This window comes from Panthera leo, chromosome F2, assembly GCF_018350215.1.
Source record: "Panthera leo isolate Ple1 chromosome F2, P.leo_Ple1_pat1.1, whole genome shotgun sequence".
Taxonomy (NCBI): Eukaryota; Metazoa; Chordata; class Mammalia; order Carnivora; family Felidae; genus Panthera; species Panthera leo.
Window position 1 is genome coordinate 74,114,176 of NC_056695.1, and position 22,504 is coordinate 74,136,679.

Consider the following 22,504-nt stretch of genomic DNA (forward strand, 5'->3'; position numbering starts at 1 on the left):
CTGGGAGCTTCCTTCCGACCCGAACAGTCAGAGTTTATAGTGAGAACAGGGCCCAGGGATCCCTCGCTCCCGGTTCCTCTGTGAGGTTGGTGGCAGCCTGGCTCCCTCTCTGTTTTCCTGCCAGCACGTGGTCCCAGCCCACCCTCTGCGACGGGAGGGGTGAAAGCCGCGCGGGTGTCGGCTGGACAGGGCGGGGAAGGGGCTGCGGGGAGGTCAGAGAGCCCTTGGAGATTCCTGTCTCTGCAGGACGTGGCGGCCACCGTCTCCTGCCTCCAGGGGAAGCCTGCAGGACCTGTTGCTCAGTGGACGGCAGCTCTTGGGGTTCTAGTGGCAGACAGCTTGCCACCTCCTCCAGCCGCCCTCCCTGACTACCCTATAGAGTTTGTTGCTTCCTCCGCCACAGAGCATGACACACAGTTTATGAATCCCTCTGTCGGGCAGTGCGGGGGGCCGTGCGGGGGGCAGTGCCCTGCAGGTGTGCCTCTGCCTGTCCACGGGTCTCACTTGCCAGCCGGGAGTGTGCCTGTGGTGGTGAATCCCAGCTTGGGACCCCGCGTGTGTGACCTGGGGCCAGTCAGTAAAGGTCTTCAGGCCCGATGGCTTGTCTACAAAATGGGGTGAGGACAGGACCCGTCTCCCCGGGCTGCGGTGATGGCGGAAAGGAAGATATTGGCGGTAATCACAGACGCGTCTCCCGTCGTGCGTGCGATGAGCCAGCCCCTGCTCTAAGGCCCCGGCCACTGCTAAGGCACGTACCCCCCACACGGTGCTTGTGGGGAGGCACTGTTACCAAGGCTCCCCGTTTTACAGCTGAAGAAACTGAGGCACACAGAAAGCGAAGTCTTCTTAAGGGCTCAGGACTTCCAAGTAGAAGGGCGGGGACCCGACACGGGGTGATGTGGTTCTAAAGCTGATGGGCTTGCCCACTTCTCTGTAGTGGATGCTTCGGATAATACACCTGTTTGAGGACTTTGTAGGGTGTCTGACACTTAGTACTGATATTAGATACTATTATTATCATTCTTAAAGTTGTCACTGCGTTTTGCTATTTTAAAGACCTGGGCCGTGTCTTACTAATTTCTGGATCCACAGCATCAAGCATAAAACCTGGCGTAGAGAATACACATAATACCTGTGGAGTGACTATTTACCAAAGCCTGAACAAAAAATATTGCCTGATTAGGTGGGATTCCATGAGGCTTAGTTTTTGGGGGGGGTAAATAAAGTCAAGTAACTTATTTATATGATAGACAGTGAACATATGGTACCCATTATTCTGAGAGGTAGCCCAGGGTGAAAACAAGCATTTGAAGAGAGACGTATGATATGTTTATGGGCAGTAACTCCAGAGGGAATTGCTTACCATGGAGCATGTGCTTGGTGTGTGCCCAAGAAATAAAGAATGTGTCCTTGTCTGGCCTCCCTGAGAAGGAGTGATTACCAAATGACTTTTGAAGTTTCGGGTTCTTTCAGTGCTCTGTGTGTCTGTGTGTATTTTGAGGTGTGGGCAAAGGTTTCTTTTTGGTTTAATATTTTTCATGTTTTTTTTTTTTGAAAGAGAGAGAGCTTGAGTGGGGGAGGGACAGACAGAGGGAAAGAGAGGATCTGACGTGGGCTCCAAACTAACAGTAATGAGGGGCTCGAACTCACGAGCTGTGAGATCATGACCTGAGCCGAAGTCGGACGCTCAACCGACTGAGCCATCCAGGCGCCCCTGATGTAGGCAAAGTTTTTCTTTTTTTTTTTTAAGTTTATTTATTTATTTTAAGAGGGAGAGACAGAGAGAAAGAGAGAACACCAGCAAGGGATGGACAGAAAGAGGGAGAGGAAGAGGGAGAGAGAGAATCCTAACCAGGCTCTGCACAGTCAGTGCGGAGCTGGATGCGGGGCTTGAACCCAGGAACCACAAGACCATGACCTGAGCCAAAGTCGGACGCTTAACCGACTGAGCCGCCCAGGCACCCGTGGTGTGGGCTAAGTTTTACGAAGGGTGTGCTTGGATGGGGATTTCAGGCACCCTGAGGTATATTCATGATGTTCCAAATTAAGAGTTGCCTTATTGCACAGACGGATCAGGAGGCCCTCTCCAACTGGGAACAACAGGGCACAAATCTTCCTGTCGTGGTAATTGGTCACTCTAAGTACAATTAATCCCTGGGAAAAGAAATGAGATTTAAGTTCTTACTAAGATGTGAATAGCTGATAGATTCCCTTTTCTAAGAACAGATATTGATAGAAGGAAAGAGGAGTGAGGATTCCATGGATCCAGACGGCAGCAGGGGAGGCCACAGAAAGGATCGAAAGCACATGGGAAGGAGCTGGGGACAATCAAGACGAGCTCTGCCCCTCTCAGCCCCTGCCTTCCCATTTAGCCATTGGTTAGATGGTCTCGGCAATACACACTCTGGAATTAGACCCCGGATTCAAATCCCAGTGTGGCTGCCTATGCTCATTGTATGACCTTTCTGGGCCTTGGCTTTCCCGGTTATAAAGTGCAGATAATGATGACTTTGGGCCCTTAGGGGGGTTGGAAGGATTAAGTGAGGAGTGTGCGATGAGGCCCTGGAGTGATGCTCGCAGCGAGGTGGGCACTCAGTAGATACTAGAGATTATGGAGCAGTGGCCTGCCCTGAAAATACTGGACACGAATTCTGCTTTTCTCCTCCAGCTCCGCGGCCTCGCTCGAATACACATTAACCTCTCCTAGCCTCAGTGTCTCCATCTGTAAAATGGGGGTATGCTTTTTTGTATGTTACGGAGTGAAGTGCTCATATTCCCTCTAAGCCATAGTTGAAGGCATTGCTTTCTGAACCTCAAGTCGCGGGTCCCCTGACGGCACATCCCGCAGAGGCACCCTGTGGGACTTCTGGTCTGGACGTCCGCTTTCATCCGTCAGCTCGCGGGTCCTTCGAGGGGGCTGGTTCAACAGCTGGCCTGGTTAATGGAGAATCGGCCTTGACGTGTATAAGCGAATCGATTGCCATTTGTGGGAAATTGTAACCCAGGGGAATACACTGAATCAAACGGGAAGCATGTCAGAATCCGTGTTGCGTTTTGCAAAACGCTTTCACACCGAGCTGCTCACTGATGCTTTTGACACTTGGGGGAGGCAGCTGGTCGCCTCACAGTTGTACCCAAGAGAGTGCAGTCACAGCTGTGATGTGGCGTGCTTAAGGAAACTGTCACTGCTGGCACCTGCACCTTAAACTTGGGAGACCAGGGCTATCAGCGAAAGCTCTCCCCACCGCCCCCTTGGTGCCACTTGCTTGGGTTACTTGAGTGATTCCTGCAAATTCAGGAGTCCAGTGATGAAGAATGTTGGTCCTCGGCCATCTCTCTGGGCTTGTCTCCTCCAGACGTCGGGTCATTAATGTCAGCTCCCTGCATGTTCTACTTTGAGGATTATTTAAAAAAAATTTTTTTAATGTTTCTTCATTTTTGAGAGAGAGAGAGAGAGAGAGAGAGAGAAGCGAGCATGAGCGGGGGAGGGACAGAGAGAGGGAGACAGACAGAATCTGAAGCAGACTCCAGAATCTGAGCCTGACGCGGGGTTCCGACCCATGAACCGTGAGATCATGACCTGAGCTGAAGTTGGACGGCCAGCCGACTGAGCCCCCCGGGCGCCCCCAGAATGCCTCTTTAGCACGTTTCTCTTCATTTGCTAAGCCAAACAAATATCAGTTCACATCAAACAAATACACCCACAAAAAAACTCACAAATTACGGAGAGGCCGTTTTATCCAATACGAAGGCCCAGTGCTTTTCCTGGTTGTGAGGTTTCTCTTTCCCGTCATCAGATTTCTGTTTAAACATCTCCCTCAAGATCAGAACCCACCCACGGTCGGCATCTCCCGCGTTGCCAGTGGGCATCTCTGGATGTTTCAAGTACTTGGTGCTGGCTGGGTCCATCTTCCCTGTTCTAAGAGGAAAGTCTTGGAAAGCTCTGGAATGGCTTATGGTTCCTTTCTCACAATGTCTTGAAGTGCAAATGAATGAGAACAGGCAGATTGAATGTCCCCTAATGTCCACAGAGGGTTGACATTTGACAGGAAAACACAGGCTTTGGCAGAACACCCCTGGGTTGATCCTGAATCCCAAAGGCTTCATGCTTTGGGCAATGGTGAGGCTCAGGCCGATGGCTGGCGTCCCCTTCCCAGGAGTCTGTTTTGTATCAGTGATTGCTATTGTCTTGGGGTGCCGGGAGCTTGGTGGAAAAACTTAACAGTGCATCTGTGATGCTCTTTGTCACTAAATGCATTTGGAGGTGATGTCTGATGAGCATCTATAAATAGGCTGACCCTCCTAGTTATTTACAGGAGCTGTCATGTGCTTAGCACTAAGCAGAGCCTGAGACAAGGATTCGAGAGTGCAGTTTGTTTAGGAGGCGCAAAGAATATACAGTGGGCTCTGAAACCTGGGCTTTCTGGCTTAGGACGCTGCGCACTCCCAGGCTGTAGATTCAAACTGAGCCCCCACTCCCACCCCAGACATAGCACATGACCTCTGCAGAAGTGTTTTGAAGTATATTAAGACCACACAGCACCCATCAACCCCCAAGAATCAGGCTCCGTGCCAAACCCCAAAACTTCTAAATGTGTATGCGTTCTTGCTGCCTTGATTACCGAGAGAGAGGCGATGAGTCAGTGTGGAGACCTGTTTGTGTAACAGGGATGTTCTAACTCAACTGTCACGGAAGGAATGGGACAAATGTCTGGACAGTTAAAACTGTTTTTGCTTTAGGGGCGCCTGGTGGCTCCGTCAGTTAAACGTCCGACTCTTGATTTCCACCCCGGTCGTGATCTCACGGTTTGTGGGTTCAGGCCCTGCATCGGGCTCCGCGCTGACAGTGCAGAGCCTGCTTGGATTCTCTCTCTCTCCCTCTCTCTCTGCCACTCCCCTCCACTCTCTCTCTCTCTTACAATAAATAAATAAACTTAAAGAAACCTGTTTTATGTTAGAATGTTGCTTAGCAGAGAAGGGGAGGCATAACGTTGGCTTCCGTTCTGTGTTCCTCCTTGCAATCAACGACAGCTCTGCAGCAGGGATTATGCTCGGTGTGGGTGATACAAGATGAAGAAGGCCCAGTTCCCAACCTCGGAAAGCTCTAGTACATTCAAGGACGATTACAGTCAAGTGTGAGCTTAAAGACAGAGGTGTTTGTTGAGTGCTGCGGAAATCCAGAGGAGGGGTACATAACCCAGCCAGGGGGGTCGTGGGGGCCTTCTAGAAGGAGGTGATGCAGATCCTGATTCTTAAAGGGTGAATGGAGAGGTTAACCAGGTGGCAGGGGACAGGAGGTCTTAGCGGAGAGGAGAAGCACACGCAGTGACGCAGGGGCCTGAAAGCACGTGTTAGGCGTAACTGGGAAGACGGGCACCTTCCAGACGCCGGGCGGCTGCTCACGCTGTCAAGAACCTGATCGCAGGGAAGGGAATTCTGAAACGTGTAGCAGCTCTTGCAAGACGGGAGGTAGGATGGCCTTTCGGGAAGGATACCCGGGTGCTGTGTGGCTCGGTCGGGGGTGGGGGTGGGAAGGAGTCAAGGGAACCAGTGAAAATCTAATCGTGTCAAAAGAGGTGTTAAAACCATGTGAAAGGGTGGTGGGTCCCTTGGCAGGGGCGGATCTGAGACTAGTTTAGGCAACAGGCTGGTTGGATGTGGAGACTGATGCCGGGGAGGAGGGTGGCTCCTAGAAGGTGAGCAGGAAGGAGGGGGCGCCATCGACCGACCTGGAAAGATGGAGGAGGTAAGTGTGGATATGGACATGGGGTGGGAGATGGGGCAGACAAGAGAGGGCGCAGAGCCATTCTTTTCGTCCCCGCGTTTCCTGCGCACCCCTGTGGAGACCGGGCAATCATATCCGTAGTTAAAATGACCAAGGCATCATCACTTTCTCTGTGTGACTTACAGACACCTACGTGCCAATCTTAGATGTTGGTCGGGTGGTTTTCTGGATCGACCAAGGTGCTTGGTGTTCGTGTGCTGAATTTACCTGAATTCCACTGGATTGAGCTGTGTTGAAATGGGCAAAAACCAAGGATGAGATTAAGACTCGCCATATTTTCCAGGCTAGAAGTCACAGGGCTCCTTTGCCTCGAGATGAATAAAAAGTGGGTCAGAAGGTCCCATTCCCATCACAGCGCAGTGCATTCTGGGCCCCCCCAGTACAGTGTGAGATCTGTGTGCACCTGTGTGGAGCACCTGTTCTCCCCCTGGGTGATGGAGGGCACCTGTGATTTTCCCTGCCGCTCCATGAAGGCAGGACCTACTCAGCACACATCGTCAAGATATTCTGGACCACATGAGAGTCTCACCAACTCACCCAAGTCAGAAATGGGAACTGCCGAGTGGTGAAGAAATCCCCGAGAGATTGTTGCTCTTGGGAAGAAGCAGGGGTGTGGATGTGAACTAATACTTGTTGAGGGTCCCTGATCCAAATGCAAGTACCCCTCATGGTAAAGTACGTCATGAAGTGGTCCTTGGTTTTAGTCTCAGGTTTGAGAGCACTAAAGCACCCTTCCGCTAAGATGCGTCTCCTACTTTTACAGGATAAGTAAGAATCCTAATGGATGGCCTAAGCTATTTTGAAAATTGTATTGACTTTATTTACTTATGTTACTGCCATTTATGTTACCAAAGGCATATATTTATATATCTATATTTACATCTTCCTTCCCTCCTTCTTTCTTCTCTCTCCTTTTTTCTTTCTTTCTTTCTTTCTTTCTTTCTTTCTTTCTTTCTTTCTTTCTTCTCCTCCATCCTTTTGAAGAGTCAGTATGCCAAATATATTTAGTGTAAAAAGACTTAAGACACAAATTCTCTAATTTCTCTTGGGACAAAGTCCCCTAGTCTGGCCTTCATCATAGGCACATGTGATATCAGGAAAGACGGCGGAAGGAGAACAGATCGAGCCCCTGCTCGGTGTTGGTGTTGGAGGAGTACACAGGCCTAGCATGGGGTGGCCACGCCCCATGGGGGGAGGGGCAAGCATGGTAATTCTTGGTGGGGAAGGGCTCATGACTTTAATAGCTGAATTTCCCAAATAGGTCACTGTTTAATTGAACTTCTTTAAACCTCTTTAAACACCTCTCTAAACACAAGAACCTTTACAGATGTTTGCCATTTTGGAGGGGCAGAATTCTAAAATATGTTATCCTCTCTTTGGTGAGGTGATTGAAAGCATGGGGTTTGGAGCCTAGAAAGTGGTGTTTGAATTCTGGCATTGACCTCTCTGGATTTTGACCTTCACCTGGAAATTAGGGGCAAAAAATGCCGACCTATGAGGTTTAAATGAAGCAATATCTGGAAAGTGCTCCTCATAGTGTTGGGCAAATGGCAATGATGCTTAACAATAATTCGCTATAATAATACATGGTTCTTAATAATAGTGAACAAGACGTGATCACTTTTTCATGTCTCAGACTGAGCCAGGTGTTTCCTGCCACGTGTGGGGTTGTCTGCCTCAGAATCTGTACTTTTTGAGCTCTTTTCTTAGCCTCTCATAACACAGGGGGATTGGCAGGGTCTTAGGGCTGAGCGGAGGCAAGAGAGGCTGCCCTGACCATCAAGGAATGGTGTGGCAAAGCCGGTCTCATCCAGGGGTGATGCCGGAGGAGTGTCGTTTGGCAGAAAAGGACACTGAATAATATTAGTAACGAATTAAATAATGGCAGCTACCAACCATAGGGTGCGCATCAAATGTTGAGGATACAGAAGACGCTTCAAAGTATTCCCAGCCTCCCATCATCATCCCCATTTTCCCCCAAGGCCAGAGCCTCAGAGGACTGAAGTGACAGGGACGATGGACGCAGCCCCAGGGTCTCCGTGGGCTTGGTTCTCTTTTGGCTAATCCCCGGTTCCTTCGGTAATGTTCTGTCTCATGGTTTCATGGCCTCTCCCCACGACCGTCTCTTTGATGCCCTGACCCAGACACCTGGGGTCCGACCAGCTCTGGCTTTGTACCAGAGATCTGGAAGACCGCTCCACGAGGCTCTCTCTTTGAGTGTGCCTCGATGGGAAATAGAGTTCTCAGGCAAGAGGGGCCCATGTGGGAGCGGTGGGTCAGCGTGGCCATGGCGGGTCCCCCGTGAGAACAAGCACATCGAAGCTCATGGAAATAAATGTCTCCCTTTGCAGTTCCGGCAGCCCTGGAAGGAACTCAGGATGCCGTTACCAGCTTCCAGCAGGTTTATCTCTGGAAAGGTGAGCTGTGGATATGTGTTTGGGGGAGAGGGAGCGGGACCCTGATTACGCGAGGCTGTCTGGCCCCACCTCTCGTTCACAGGGCACTCTGCTCCCCAGAGAGACAACTGTAGAGATTTGCTTTCCAAGTGAGGGCTCTGTGTGGCATAGAAGGGTTCGGCTCTCATCAGATAAGATACCAAACCTTAGAAAGAAAAATGGAAAGTGTGGAAACCCCAGAGGGGATGGGGGAAGGAAGCATGGCTTCCTGTGAGGTCACGTTCGCTGCCCACAAGCTGCCCTTGCTACAGGATGGGAGCTCTGAGGCCCCAGCAGACTAGGGAGGCATTTCCCCAGGGGCCACGGCCACGGCCACGCTGAGGTCAGGGTGAGGGGACAGGACACGTGGTGGTGCCTTGACCCCTGCTTACAGGGAGTGCTTCTGGTAGTGCCCGTTTGGCATCTCCTGACTGCTTCATTTGCCTCCTCTGAGTTTACCCAACGTCGACCAAGTGCCTACTCAGAGCCCGGGACACGGGATGGTTCAAGACATCGTGGAGGAGAGGAGTCTGAGTGAAGTAGGATGAGAGGGAGAGCTAAGGCACAGCTTTCACTGTGGGGGCTCCAGCCTCGGGCAGTGGACCCTTACAAGCCATGGCCATGGGGCTAGCGGGAGGGTGAGGACAGATCCCGCCCCTACATCACTTCCCTCCTCTTCCCTTGATCCCCCCTCACCCACGTCAGGTCCCCTTAGAGACAAGACTGTTTCTGTGCCCACGAGCTGAGATCGTGGGAAAGAACGCAGGGCATGGGGTAGAGTCCCCAGGTATGATTTCTGGTTCCGTTACCCACCGCCTTGTGACCTGGTGCACGTCAGTTATCCCCCCCCCCCCAAGCCCTGGCTTCTGGTGGGCAACATGGCGGTAAGAGCTCTCGCCTTCCAGGGTCGTGTGAGCACCGCCAAGGTAGTTGCAGGTGAAGTGCGGGGAGCAGTGCCCCGTGCATCCGTGCTGCTAACTCATGCCAGTGGTGGTGAGGACGGAGGTAGGGCAGAAGGAAGAATGAGGAAGAGGAAGGAAAGGGGGGTGTCCACCATAGTGGATTTAATGAGATTATACATAGTGATTTAATGAGATTATACACTTCTGTCTCGGTCGTCCCTGTAAGGTGGCTATATAAGGGGGTGACATTTTATCCATTTTGCAGACAAGAAAAACAAAGCGTGGCGAGGGTCAGCGATGTGCCCCCGGGGATTGCTGGGGGCGGGACCCAGACTCTGGCTCCGAATTCAGTGCTTCCTCGTTACCTAAATTTTCTGATAAATAAGCAGCTAGCTGGTGAAGAATGAAGGGATTTCTCCTCCCTAGGACATTTGCAGCGCTGAGCAGAAGCACCCACAGGCTTGTCTAATGCCCTGTTCTCCCCATAGGCTCACTCTGCTTTCCTGGAAGACAAGTTCCCAACTTGAGGGTTTTATTTAATTTTTTCAAATTCGAACGCACCTACTTTCCACCTGCATATTCTGGGATAAGTCCCTTCATCTCTACACAGTTCCATTTTTCTTTTCTAGAGTAAAATGGGAATCTTCCTCCTTGCCTTCATGGGGTGTGTTAAAGACCAATATTTATGAACACATTTCGTTAGCTGTGCAAGTGTTAGTCATTTCAAAAGCGAGGACAGTCATGGTTTTGTTATTGAGAGGTTGGCTGTTGTTCCCTAAATGGCCAAAGGGTACAGTCCTCTGCCCCTGGATTTGTCCCAGATCCTGGCTTAGGCACCTGGCTGTTGACCGTGAGGATTTTCCACACTGCCACGTTGTCGATCCCTTTTTCCGCCCCAACGTAAGGACAGCAATACTTTCTTTTTACTCCTAGATTCTGACATGGGGTCTCGGTCTGAGTCTATGGGATGCAGAAAAGACACGGAACCAGGGCCAACGTCTCCAACAGAACCAGGTACCGGCCCCGAAACCTTTTATATACTTGGTGTCTGGCTGGAGTCAAGATGGCGAGGCCAAGGGTCTAGTCAGTGGATGGACTTATTAGCATCGCTCTGTTACGTAGCCACGGACTGCCCTCTTAGCTTTTAACCCCAGTTATTCACTCCACAAATATGGACAGCCATTCAGAGGCACCATTGGCGCAGAAAGCAAAGTGAGATCGTGGCCAAGTCAACAGTGCTACTGGAAAACAAAACAACCCTCATCCCCAAACCGGCAAAAATCGATTAAAGGGCAAGTTTCCTCTGACTGTGGTCAGTGAGTGTGAGCAAAATGTACCTATTCTGGAATTGTGCAGTGAGTGGGATTTCTAGAGAGTCTTTTGAGAAAGGGTCATTTTGCCCAGCGGACGACATAAATCCATACATTCATAGGGACAGAATGTATGTGCAGAGTCTCAGACACTCTATCCCTAGCTGTTGCAATTGTTGTTTCTTAGGTGGGGCTAAAACTCAGGGTGGAAGCCAGAAGGAGGAAAGAGGGGAGGGGAAGGAGGAGGAGGAGGAAGAGAAAGGACGGGAAGGGAAGGGAGAGGAGAGGCAGGTTAGTCTATCGGCACAGGGGAGACATCATGGCCCAACGAAGGGAACACCACATTGCAAAGCAGATAGATTAGGGCTTGAGCCATTTTTTTTTTTTTTTTTTTTTGGCCACTTACCGCTAACTCCATGGCCATGGGTACTTTGCTCACCTGATAAGAGCCTTGATTCATCATGTGGAGAACTACCTTGCTTTCCACTAATCCCATCATAGATGACATGGCAGTTAAAGCCCCTGGCACATCGCCTGGTACTTGACAGATGCCACCAAATTCATAGCCTCTTCCTCTCTCTACCCAGGGCTTTTGTCCAGATCCAATGAGATAATGTACAGAAACCACCGGCAATAGGGCTCATCCCATAGTAGTTGGACGATTATGGGTTCATTCCGCATCCCTAAGAGTTGCAGGACCCAAGGGTGGAGCCCTGGTTTAAACTGCAGGTTCTCAGCCCTGGAGAGCAGGGTTCAAACCCCACCTCTGGCTCTATCTGCCTGTGAAACCCTCAGTCACCTTCCCTGAGCTTCGGTTTCCCCTTCAATAAATGAGAGAGGGAGCGGTACCCATAAGGGGGGGCAAGTGTGGGAACGGAAGCAAGTAACACTGAACTTGCAGTGGCTCAGAGCAGGTGCTCAAGAATTAGTGGCTGTTGTTAGCTGGTGGCAGTGATATCGGTGATGATGATCCAGCACCAAGCCTGGCTCTTAGCAAGCCTTCCTCAAAGTTCTGTCCTCAGGCCTCTCTGTTCCTGTAACTGCACATCAGACAGCAGATCCCAGTTCAGGATGGAAACTAGGGTCAGAGGACATATTCCTGTCCGATGCTGTTAGCAGTGATGTCTTCTGAACCTTCAGAGGTTTTCCAGTGGAGGCTTTAATTTTGCCAGCAGGGTGGTGGGAGTGGGGGGCGGGGGCGGGCGCCTGTGCAGGAGGCCGTCCCTCCTTTGATCTCATAAGCAAGCATTTGGCCGGACTCGTGTCTTCTGCACCATGGCCTAGACCTTCAGCTTTCTGATCTTTGCCCCAGCGTATTGGCAAATGCGTTCTGCCCTTCAGAGCCTCCCAAACACGAGGCTGGTGTTCAAGTTTATCTGCTGCCGGCCATTGTCTTCTGGCTGAAGCAAGGGCGAGTTCAAAACTCACGAGGGAGGGAGGCAGAAGAGAGCAAACCCCCTTCCTGAGCCTCCTGGTGGCGGGCCCTGCCCTTGGTATTTTGTGTATATCTCTTCTCGCAAAACTTAGGACAATTCTGCCGACCGGTATCGTTGTTCCCGCTTTATCAGAGCGATATGAGACTCCGATGCCTCGGTATCCCCTGTCAAAAGCCAGTCCAGTCCGAAGCAAGCAGCGGTGCCAGGTTTCAGACTGTTGCTCAGCTGCCTCCGAAGGCTGGGTTCTTCTAGATCACCGGCCACTCCTTGGCTCGGACGGTGTCGGCTCCCGGGGCTGAGTCCTGGTGGCCCCCGGCTAACTGAGCAGACGGGGTTTGGTTTGATTTGCAGCGTGAAATTTCTTATTTTTTTATTTTTTTAACTGAGCCAGTAATTTTAAATTGGGAGATTTTATATAAAAATTCAGATTTGAGGCTTCTTTGGAGAAAAACAGAGGAAAAAGCTCTGGAAATACAGGCTTCGCATTTCTGCTTGGCGACCGTCCCCCGAGCGGAGTTGAGCTGCCCCTGCCATCAGGGGCATGGCTCTCCCCTTTGCTGCAGTCCCCGCCCTGCCCTGGGTGCTCGTACTGGCCCCTGCCGGTCCTGGGCCACTTGTGTTAGCCGATTCCCCCCCCAGCCTTAGTGGTGCCGCGGGGGTCCTCGGGGCAATGAACAGGTGAGTGACTTTGGGGCAATTCTAGACGTTTTGTAAAATCCATCATTATACACTGTGTCAGGCCACATCTCTAAAACTATCACATGGCTCCCACAGGAAGGACCCATCCCCCCCCCCCCCCCCCCGTCCCCACCTCCTGCCACCAGAAAGGGAGCTGGGCCCCTGCCCAAGACCTTGGAGGGATCCAGGCTGAATAGACCCAGCTCAGCTCGGTTTTCCCTTTCTGACTGATTACATTCCTGGGCTGAGGAAGATAACACCCCTGCAGGAGGGGCCCCTTTGATCTGGTCCTCTGCGGCCGGGCCAGTGCCATTTCCGTGGCTGGTTTACCTGGCCTGTGTCCCCAAGAATGGCCTCCCCGATTCAAAGCACAGGGAGCACTTGTCCCCTTTCTGCCCCAGTGCTGCTTCAGTGAGTCTGAGTGTTTGGGACACACACAGGGAAACCAGCAAGAGCAACTTCCTGTCTGGCAAGGCCTGTACCGGCCTCCTTGCCCCCCGGGGGAGCGCAAACAAGAAGGCAAGGAATTCTTCCGAATAATGCCGCGTAAACCAAGTACAAACTGAGTGGGCTACGTATTCATTCTACCGTCCACCAGACAATTTTTGAGCACAAGTGCCGTGCCCTCGGACATTCGCAGGCTAGCGAGGATTGCCCCCGTGCCAGCCATGGCATGACAGCGTGGCAAAGGCTACAATGGGGACAGGTGTCGAGTGTGGTGGGGATGCGGGGGTAGGAGGATGCTAAGCGGCCTGAAGGGGTCAGAAAGGCTTCTCAGAGGAGCCTGGGAGGACCCGCCAGGCATTTCCAGCCTCTGCGCAAAGGCTCTGAGGGCAAAGTGATCGAAGGGACTTCAACTTTGTCCTCAGACCTCGTGTGTTCTTTTTTTTTCTTTCTTCCTCTGCTGTCTTAACAAGTGATATCACGGGGCAGGCATGCAAACTGCCCATTGTACAGTAAGAGAGCTTTGTTTTCTAAAAAATGTTTATTCATTTTTGAGAGAGAAACAGAGAGACAGAGTGTGAGCGAGGGAGGGGCAGAGAGAGAGGGAGACACAGGATCCGAGGCAGGCTCCAGGCTCCGAGCTGTCAGCCCAGAGCGCAATGGGAGGCTCGAACCCACAAACCGTGAGATCATGACCTGAGCTGAAGTCGGACGCTTAACCGACAGAGCCACCCAGGCACCCCATTTTTAAGAGAGCTTTTTTTTTTTTTTGCCCATTGTACAATAATATTAAGTTCAAGAACCCAGAAGGCTGGGGAGGCACAGAGAAGGGCAACATGGTCTCTGGGGTCTCTGCCAGGGCTAAACTTCTGGCCTTGGCAGATGTGAGTAAAGATGTCATCTCCGTTGGTGGTTTTTGTTGGTGAGAAAGTTCAGTCTTCATGAGCCTGCTCTATGGAGCATGGAAAGTGGGCCTCTGGAAGGATGCTCAAGTCCAAGGCAAATGGGGGTCCATACGGATGTGATGCCAGATCCCTGGGCTAAGGGACATTGTAAATGGGCCCCACCTCATCCCCATGAACTGCTTCATGCCCCCAGGTAAGCGCCTATGCAAAGTCAGACCTCTCGTGAAGGGAACATCGGGCCCCTCAGCACTGGGGAGCCTCTTTAGAGTGCTACAGCACATCAGGGCAGGAGGGAACAGCATTGGTCCTTGAAGCACAGGAGGACTAGGTAGGTGAGGAAGAGGGGTGAGCACAGTCAACAGTCCTGGGGCAGCAAGCGATGTGACTGTGCTCCTGGAGCATGAATCGAGGCAATTGCAGATAAAGCTTAAAATGCAAGTAAAGCCTGGACCAAGAAGAAGGCTGCACTTCTGTCCCGTGGGCGGCAGGGCACCCAGAAAGATCCCGAAGCCAGCGATCATGGTGAGGATACGAGGAACGACTAAGGGAGAGCAAAGCTGCAGCTTGCGGTGTGGGGCCGGGCAGAGCTGTCTTCACAAATGTAGGCTGCCTTCTGGGAGAGAGACAGCGCTTCTGCGTGGCTTCAAAAGACAGGAGCATCAGTGGTTCAAAGTGACAGACCAATTGGACTCCACAAGTCCCCAGTGGTGGAGTGGCCTGCTATGGTCAGCACGGATGCGTCACACAGGGCTGCAGGGGCACCGGCCAGAAATACCATGGGGGAAAAGTCCTGCCTTGGGTGCAAAGTTGAACCAGATGGCTCCCAAGGTGTCTTCCAAAGTAAGATTCTAAGATTTTGCAACTCTATAATTTTAGGACTTTCTGAAAGCTTCTGACCCCTTCCTGCCTGGCTAGACTCCCAGCCCTATTGCCTCCAGACCTGTTCTGGCTTCACACAGACTAAAAAAAAATGTGTGTGTGTGTGTGTGTGTGTGTGTGTGTGTGTGTGTGTGTGTGTGTGTTGTGTGTGTGTGTGTGAGAGAGAGACAGAGAGACAGAGACAGAGACACAGAGGGAGAGAGGAGGGGAGAGAGATGAGAGAGAGAGAGAGAGAGAGAGAGAGAGAGACTGACTCACTGTGGAGATAAAGCAAAGGAAGTTGACCCGCTCCTTCTTTTTCAGATTTGACAACAGAACTTTTCTTCCCCGTGGACCTTAACCAGGTCGTTGTCAATGGAAGCCTATCCCTGCCCAACCAGCAGCACTGGCTTTTCAAACACCTGTTTTCCCCTCAGCAGGCAAACCTGTGGTGCCTGTCTCGTAAGTATCCTTAGAACACATCCTTCCTCTTCTGGATCCTCTGGTCAGGCAACACGGACCTAGTTTAACGACTCTTGAGAAATAGATAGGATGAGACTCAATGGCATAACTCAGGAATCACTTCAGTGTTAGTACCAGGGGTGATACCAAAGAAAGACAGGACATAACCCATCGATTCAAGAAGCTTACAGTAGAGATAATCTCTACTCTACTCCCAGAACCTATCATCCATCCATCCATCCACCCACCCATCCACCCATTCTTTACCCAATAGACATGTGCTATGTTTAGCATGTGCTATGTTCTAAGCCTTGCATTTGACCTTGGGGATGAGAAAACAAAAGAAGATGAATAAACTATAATCCATCCTTGTGAAAAAACTGTATAATCTCACATATACCAGTGGGAGAGTCTGACATGGGAGTGGAACAGGGGAGATCATTCACAGAGTTCACAAAAGTTTTGTAGTCCCATGGCCTCAGGTCTGAAGATCCCAACTGCCTCTGAGATGGTCCTGGGTAAAGATCCAGTGGAATTTTGCTCTCTCTTCCCCTGTATTTCTGAGTTCACAGCTCACTCTTCACCTTCTTAGATTCTGCTTTCATTCAGAGTCACATGGACTCCCTGTTTGGTGCACAATCCTCTCCCCAGCTAGCAGAACTCTAGTATTTTTTCTTGGGCCTTTCAGAATGGATATTCTCAACGGTCCTGGGCCTCTGTCCTCCAAGGAAGAATCTCTTCCCGGCATTTCCTCCCAGTAGATCCTGTAGAGGTTACTTTCCCTCAGGCCTCCCAAGGACCAGAACCCACTGCTCTCTTGCCTGCAGGCTGTATCCAGGAGCCCTCTTTCTGTCAGCTGGTGGAGATAACAGACAGTACACCCTTGTACTTCACCTGCACCCTCTACCCAGAGGCCCAAGTGTGTGACGATGTCATGGAGCCCAATCCCAAAGGCTGCAGACTATTCCTGCCCCACCAGCCAAAGACCCTGTTCCGGAAGAAAGGTGGGTGCTTCGTGGGATTTGCGCAAACGGCATTTCCAGTGGGCTACTGGCTCCTTGGTTTTAGAAATATCCACATTAACTTATTCTTCTTTTTGAAATTAAGGTTACTCACGCTCCTTGTAACAATGCGACACCGTTTAGAAACGCATCAGGTTGACCATAGAGAATAATCCTGTTCTGCAATCGTACTCCTTAGAGAAAGCCACCATTAATGCACCTATCAGTTCAAATTCCATTCGGCTATCTGTTACGGAAAATCCCAACAGTGGCTTTCACAAGATAGAAGTTGATTTTTCTCTCTGAAGACATTAATGCCACTTTTTTTTTTTTTTTTTTTTTAATGGAGTGTTTTTCCCCTGCACAGTCTCCATTTCTTCTGGGATATTATCATGCTTTGTTTACTGTTCTATCTGTGCTGGAGTTCTTTCTCAGATATCTGGTGACCCTCGGTTTTACATTCAAATGTAAGAGAGGGGCCCAGAAACTGATTGGGAAGCTCAAAGTATGTGGTGAGAGCTCGCTGCCCATGTCTAAAAACCGTGGCTAAGTTACTGATGCTAAACACAAAATTTACCCATGCTCATCCAGGCATCTGACACAATCCTACAGGTTTCCCTGTAGGATAATCTAGTTGGGCCACCCTTTGGGGGGATCCCTCAGGTCTTTATTTATGGGTCCTTCCCACGAAGGAATCTTATAACACCTGGCCTGAGGCCATGAGCCTGACTGCTGTTGGTTTGGATGCCAAATAAGGTTGGACGATGAGAGTCTCAATCGTCACCATGTAGGTGGATCTGAAAGAATCCCCTAGTTTCAGTGTGGGATTCCCACCACGAACTCCACCTGGTGCATTGAAGAGATCCTCTCTTTTTTGTTCTTTTCAGAGAATAAGCCTTCTATCTTCTTCTGCAGTTGGGAGAAGGCACTTGTCTCCCGTGCAGAAGTGGGGAAGCCGTCCGGAGACCTAACTGCTTCTTCTAGAGATTTCCGGCCTATCCTGGTTTAGGCCACCTTCATCCCAGTGATGTCAATACTTAAACTTTTGGGGATTCCAGAAGGTGTATAGGGTATCTTGTTCTTCCCAAGGAAAAGTTGAGGATTCAGCTTTCTTAGCTCCTCTGTGTGCTCTCTAGCTTCCAGAATTGTTGCTGTATCCCTTCTCCTATTCTTTGCAAGTTTTTTTTTTAATGTTTATTTTTGAGAGAGAAAGAGAGACAGCAACAGAGCACAAGTCGGGGTGGGGGGCAGAGAGAGAGGGAGACACAGAATCCGAAGCAGGCTCCAGGTTCCGAGGCATCAGCACAGAGCCCAACGTGGGGCTCAAACTCACGAACCGCGAGATCATGACCTGAGCGGAAGTCGGACGCTCAGCAGACTGAGCCACCCGGGCGCCCCATCCTTTTCTCTTTATTCTTGTGTGTGTGAGACTTTACAATAATCCCCTTACTGTCATTTTAGCGAGATTTGTGATAAGAACAGAGAGTAAGCATGTGAGTTTAATATGCCATCTTTAATTGGAAGCTCTCGATCTGTTGTGTCTACCCTAATCTTCATATTTCATAGATGCAACAAATCTCTCTCTAAATAATATATAATTTCTTTCTTCCCCCGTGTAGTTATACTGCGAGATAAAGTGAAGAACTTTTATACTCGCCTGCCGTTCCAAAAACTGACGGGGATTTCCATTAGAAACAAAGTGCCCATGTCTGAAAAATCCATTTCCAATGGGTAAGCTACTTCTGTCCTCTCAAACCTTTACTGTTAAGACTTTTCTGCTTCCATAAGAAGGTGACTTAATATCAACTAAAGGCACATACATAAGAAACTGTAAAGCCCAACGCAAAGAGTGGAAAGGTAATGAGGAGGTGACCATATCTAAAAACCGTGGCTAAGTTACTGATACCAAACACAAAATTTAGCCATGCTCATCCAGGCATCTGACACAAAAGGGAGACACTGACCCGTGTCTTATCAATTAACAGATATTATCAAGTGTTGTGATAAACTTGATCAGCAAAGTCTCACTATGCTGTGTGCAAAATCTGGAGAGAAGGTAGAACTTCTAACAAGCTCATAAGCTTATCAGGAATTTTAATTTGTTCGATATATTATTTTTAAAAGTATGTTATTATATATTTAGGTAGTTAGCTGTGATTTAGTTGTTTTACTTGAAGGTGATGTTTCTCTCAGCCTAGTCTTTGGATCCCACCCATCAGAATCACCAAGAGGATGTTTTGCAAACTTCATTCCTGGGTCCTTTCCTGGACCTACTGAATCAGCATTTCCTGGGATGGGGCTCAAGAATCTGAATTTTAAGTAAAATTCTCCTCCTGGTGATTCTTTTCTACTTTAGAATTCGAGAGTCATTGGCCTATGAACTGTTGATTTATGAAGTGTTGCTGATTTATGAAATCGTGTCATGTTGCTGGTGGTTAAGATCTGCTTTTGAAGGGGCGCCCGGGAGGCTCAGTCGGTTAAGCGTCCAACTTCAGCTCAGGTTGTGATCTCACGGTGTGTGAGTTCAAGCCCTTCATCGGGCTCTCTGCTATCAGCACAGAGCCCACTTTGGATCCTCTGTCCCCCTCTCTCTGCCCCTCCCTCCCACACTCTCTCAAAAATAAATGAACACTTAAAAAAATTTTTTTTAACGTTCATTTATTTTTGAGAGAGAGACAGAGCATGAGAGGGGGAGGGGCAGAGAGAGGGAGACACAGAATCTGAAGAGGGCTCCAGGCTCCGAGCTGTCAGCACAGAGCCCGATGCAGGGCTCGAAGCCACGAACCTCGAGATCATGACCTGAGCCAAAGTTGGGTGCTCAACCAACTGAGCCACCCAAGTGCTCCTAAATGGACATTAAAAAAAGAAAAAAAGATCTGCTTTTGAAAATGGACTTAAAAGGATGATATGGGGTAGGCTGTCTTGAGATCTGGCAGGGCACTGCTTGCAATGCTGGGGCAGGGTCAGAGAGAGAGGGTTGGAACCAGAGATAGACGCCATACTGGTGCTGGGGACTCAGAGGAGGATAGTTTGATGGGACAACACATCATCCAGGCTGGAGCTCAGCACTGGGCTTCCAAGAGAGGAAAACACAGTGGTGGGTGGGCAGGTGGGCAGGACTCTGGGAGAGGGAGCCACGGGGCAGGTGGTCCACAGCCATCAGGGCAGAGTTGCAGTCAGCATTGGAAAAATCGTCCAAGACACGGAGGCTTTGTGCACCACAGTGCGAGTGGAGTTCAGGGGCTCCTAAGACAAAGAAGGAAAGTGGCAAGAATGAGGCAGTTTGCCCCCACCGAAAAGGAGCTGAGGGGCTGAGCGAGCTCTCGGGAGTCAAGGACGAGCGATCAGAACTGGGACAGGCAGTCAGGGCGAGGGGAGTTAGAGCTGAGCCCGGGAGCATTGGCTTGGAGCCACTACGTTTCTCCAGGACTGGTCCTAGAAGCCGAGGGAGGGGTCGAGCAGCCACACTGGGTTATTTGGCAAAGTAGGTCCTGAGACAGGGCCTGGATACGCTGACCCAGCAAACCAGAGTGTGATTAGCCAACATCACACGGCACATACGAAGGGAAGCTGGGTCAGGGGAAATGTGCCGGTCTTTGCCGACAGACACCTGGTTGGATCACTTCGACCGCAAGCCCATGGGGTCTCCCATTTCTGAAGATGCCTTCTCTACCCTGTCTCCCTTTCCCCAGAGCCCAAAGCCAAACTTTCTCACATTCAGGATGCTGGGTGAGCTTGGCTTAGAGACCGGCATATAACAGGCACAGAATAAATGCTTGATGAAAGAATGAGCCAATGAATGAAAGATGCCAAGACTGTGTTCCTGAGAAAAGAGTAGAATTTTGTTTTTATTAAAAAAAATTTTTTTTTAATTTAAAAAAAAAATTTTTAATTTATTTTTGAGACAGAGGGAGGCAGAACATGAGCAGGGGAGAGGCAGAGAGAGAGAGGGAGACACACAATCCGAAGCAGGCTCCAGGATCTGGGCTGTCAGCACAGAGCCCGACACGGGGCTCGAACTCACGAAGTGTGAGATCGTGACCTGAGCTGAAGTTGGACGCTCAACCGACTGAGCCACCTAGGCGCCCTTAGAATTTTGTTTTTAGAAGGACCCTCAAAGCTAGGAATCCACTCATGCATACTGGCCACAGCACCCCCACTTCACGGAGTCATGAGGAAAGGAACTCCCGGAAGTAAGAATGACTGTAATTCAGTAGGTCCTGGGCCACTCACAAAACCCCTCTTGCCCGCTCTTTCTCTCCTCGTGCCAGCTTCTTCGAATGTGAACGGCTGTGCGATGCGGACCCGTGCTGTACTGGCTTTGGCTTTCTAAACGTGTCCCAGCTAAAAGGTAAGAGCGAGAGCGACTCCGCCTGCCTGAGCACAGCACTTGGCAGCCTGGAAAACATGCTCCCATATCTGCTCTTTTTGGGGTGGATGGGGAGGTGCCGTCCTTGTTCACACATGGGAAGTGGGGGCCTGGGAGGGGCGGTGGCTAATACATGGAACAGCCGGCCAGCCGTGGCTCCTGGCCCACCGCCCGGGGCGCCTTGACACGGCACTTTGCCTGGCTCACATGGCCTCCTTCTAGGCTCCCAGCTCATCTCTCAAGATGCGGCTCAGGCAGCTTGGTGGGATGAACTCTGCATCCATGCATATGACCTGAATTTAAAACTGGATTCGGTGCCTTGCTAGTGATGTGATCCAGGAAAACCCACTTAATCCCAGAGCGTCTCCGCATCCCTCACGTGCAAATGCAAATACAAATCCCCCTCGCGGGACTGTGTGAGGATCCAGTGACGGGATGCCAGCAGAGACCAGCCCCGGGCGCGTGGCGGGCGCCCCATCAGGAGAAGCTCCCTCCATCCCTGCGCTCTGAGACAAGCTCGTTGCGGTACCCGGGTTTTCACCGGTGGCTAAGATCGTGCCTGGAGTCCGGTGGAGCACCCCAGGCGCCCGCTGGAGGATGGGTTTGCAGGATTTCCCTCATTCCGTTAGCCGTCTTCCCTCATGATCGCCTTTCTGGTCCTGGTTCCTCCTTTGCTCCAGGAGGAGAGGTGGCGTGCCTGACTCTGAACAGCCTGGGACTTCAGACGTGCAGCGAGGAAAGTGGAGGCACCTGGCGCATTCTGGACTGTGGCTCCCCTGACACCGAGGTCCGCACCTATCCCTTTGGGTGGTACCAGAAACCTGGTGAGTCACCCGCCCCTTCTGGCTACGTGGCCGTCTTCGGTTGGCTGCCTGCCAACCATGTATTAGGATGATGTCCTTGGGCTGGGAAGGAGACCAGCCGGGATTCGTTGGGTCCAAGCGACAGAAACTGAGCCTGTAGAACTTCAGCAGGGAGGGAATTTATCTGTTGCTGATAGACTCAAAGCAAAGACGACTCACCTGGTCTCAGCGACCGGGATGTATTTAGCAGGAATGAGTGGACAGTGTCTCCATCATCAGACTTTGGTTGTTGTAGTCAAGCTTTAAATTCAAGGGAGAGAGTTTGGCCCAGCTTGGGCTCTGTGCCCTCCCACTGCCAGAGGGAGGGTGGGGCAGCCCGAGCGATGTCCTCTCAAGACGGTCTGCACAGTGGGAGAGAGGAGGGTCTTCAAAGTATGGTTGAGGTGCTGTTGCTGGGCAGGGGAAACCAATAGACGTGCACTCTGCCAAGTTCCCTTGTGTTTTTTTTGGAACTTGTCAATTAGGGCAATGGAACACACGGCAGTCTTGGGGAGGGAGAGGGGGACACTGGTGTGTATTTGACGACGTACATGGAGTTAGGATTTCAGGGTCAAGGCAGCGTTGTCCCAACGTGGGCGCTTCATACATACGTGCTGATTGTATCCCAGCCCGTTTGGGGAGCTCAGTTTGAAACCGGCGAATGAACGAATGGATGGTCTGCGTGGGATGACGGAGAAGCTCTGTACTCAGATGAAGAGATACGAGTGTCTTCCCAGCTCTGCCATCTACTGTATGTTTGTCTTTTGGAAAGTCTTCCCTTGCGTCTGTTTCTCTGTTGGGAGAACGGTGATTGAGACTCACTCTGGTCCCGTCAGCTCCTACCTTCCAGGTGTTTCTAGGTGTGGGTACAGTTGGGGGAACAGTGGGGAGCTGCCCGGAGACTGGGTACGTTCACCCTGTGTCCCGGAAGCAAATCCAGAAGGATGTGCCGGGTACAAAAAGATTGAAAACCCGCTCTGAGTAGGTGTCCAATGGAGAGGCTGAGATGAGGTTCGTTATCTCCAATCATGGCTTCCTCCCTCGTTTCAGAGTCAATACAGGACTGATGCTGGCCCT

At 50.8% G+C, this 22,504-nt stretch overlaps 1 protein-coding gene across 1 annotated transcript in view; it reads left to right on the top strand.

Annotated features, from left to right (window-relative positions):
- Positions 1 to 22,504, top strand: part of TG (thyroglobulin) — a 253,992-nt gene that overhangs the window by 75,923 nt on the left and 155,565 nt on the right. Inside the window, exons 29-35 of the mRNA XM_042924373.1 lie at positions 8,137 to 8,202; positions 10,056 to 10,136; positions 15,078 to 15,215; positions 16,043 to 16,219; positions 17,836 to 17,947; positions 20,488 to 20,567; positions 21,266 to 21,409. Of these exons, the coding sequence (XP_042780307.1) occupies positions 8,137 to 8,202; positions 10,056 to 10,136; positions 15,078 to 15,215; positions 16,043 to 16,219; positions 17,836 to 17,947; positions 20,488 to 20,567; positions 21,266 to 21,409 (798 nt within the window). The remainder of the gene's footprint in view (positions 1 to 8,136; positions 8,203 to 10,055; positions 10,137 to 15,077; positions 15,216 to 16,042; positions 16,220 to 17,835; positions 17,948 to 20,487; positions 20,568 to 21,265; positions 21,410 to 22,504) is intronic.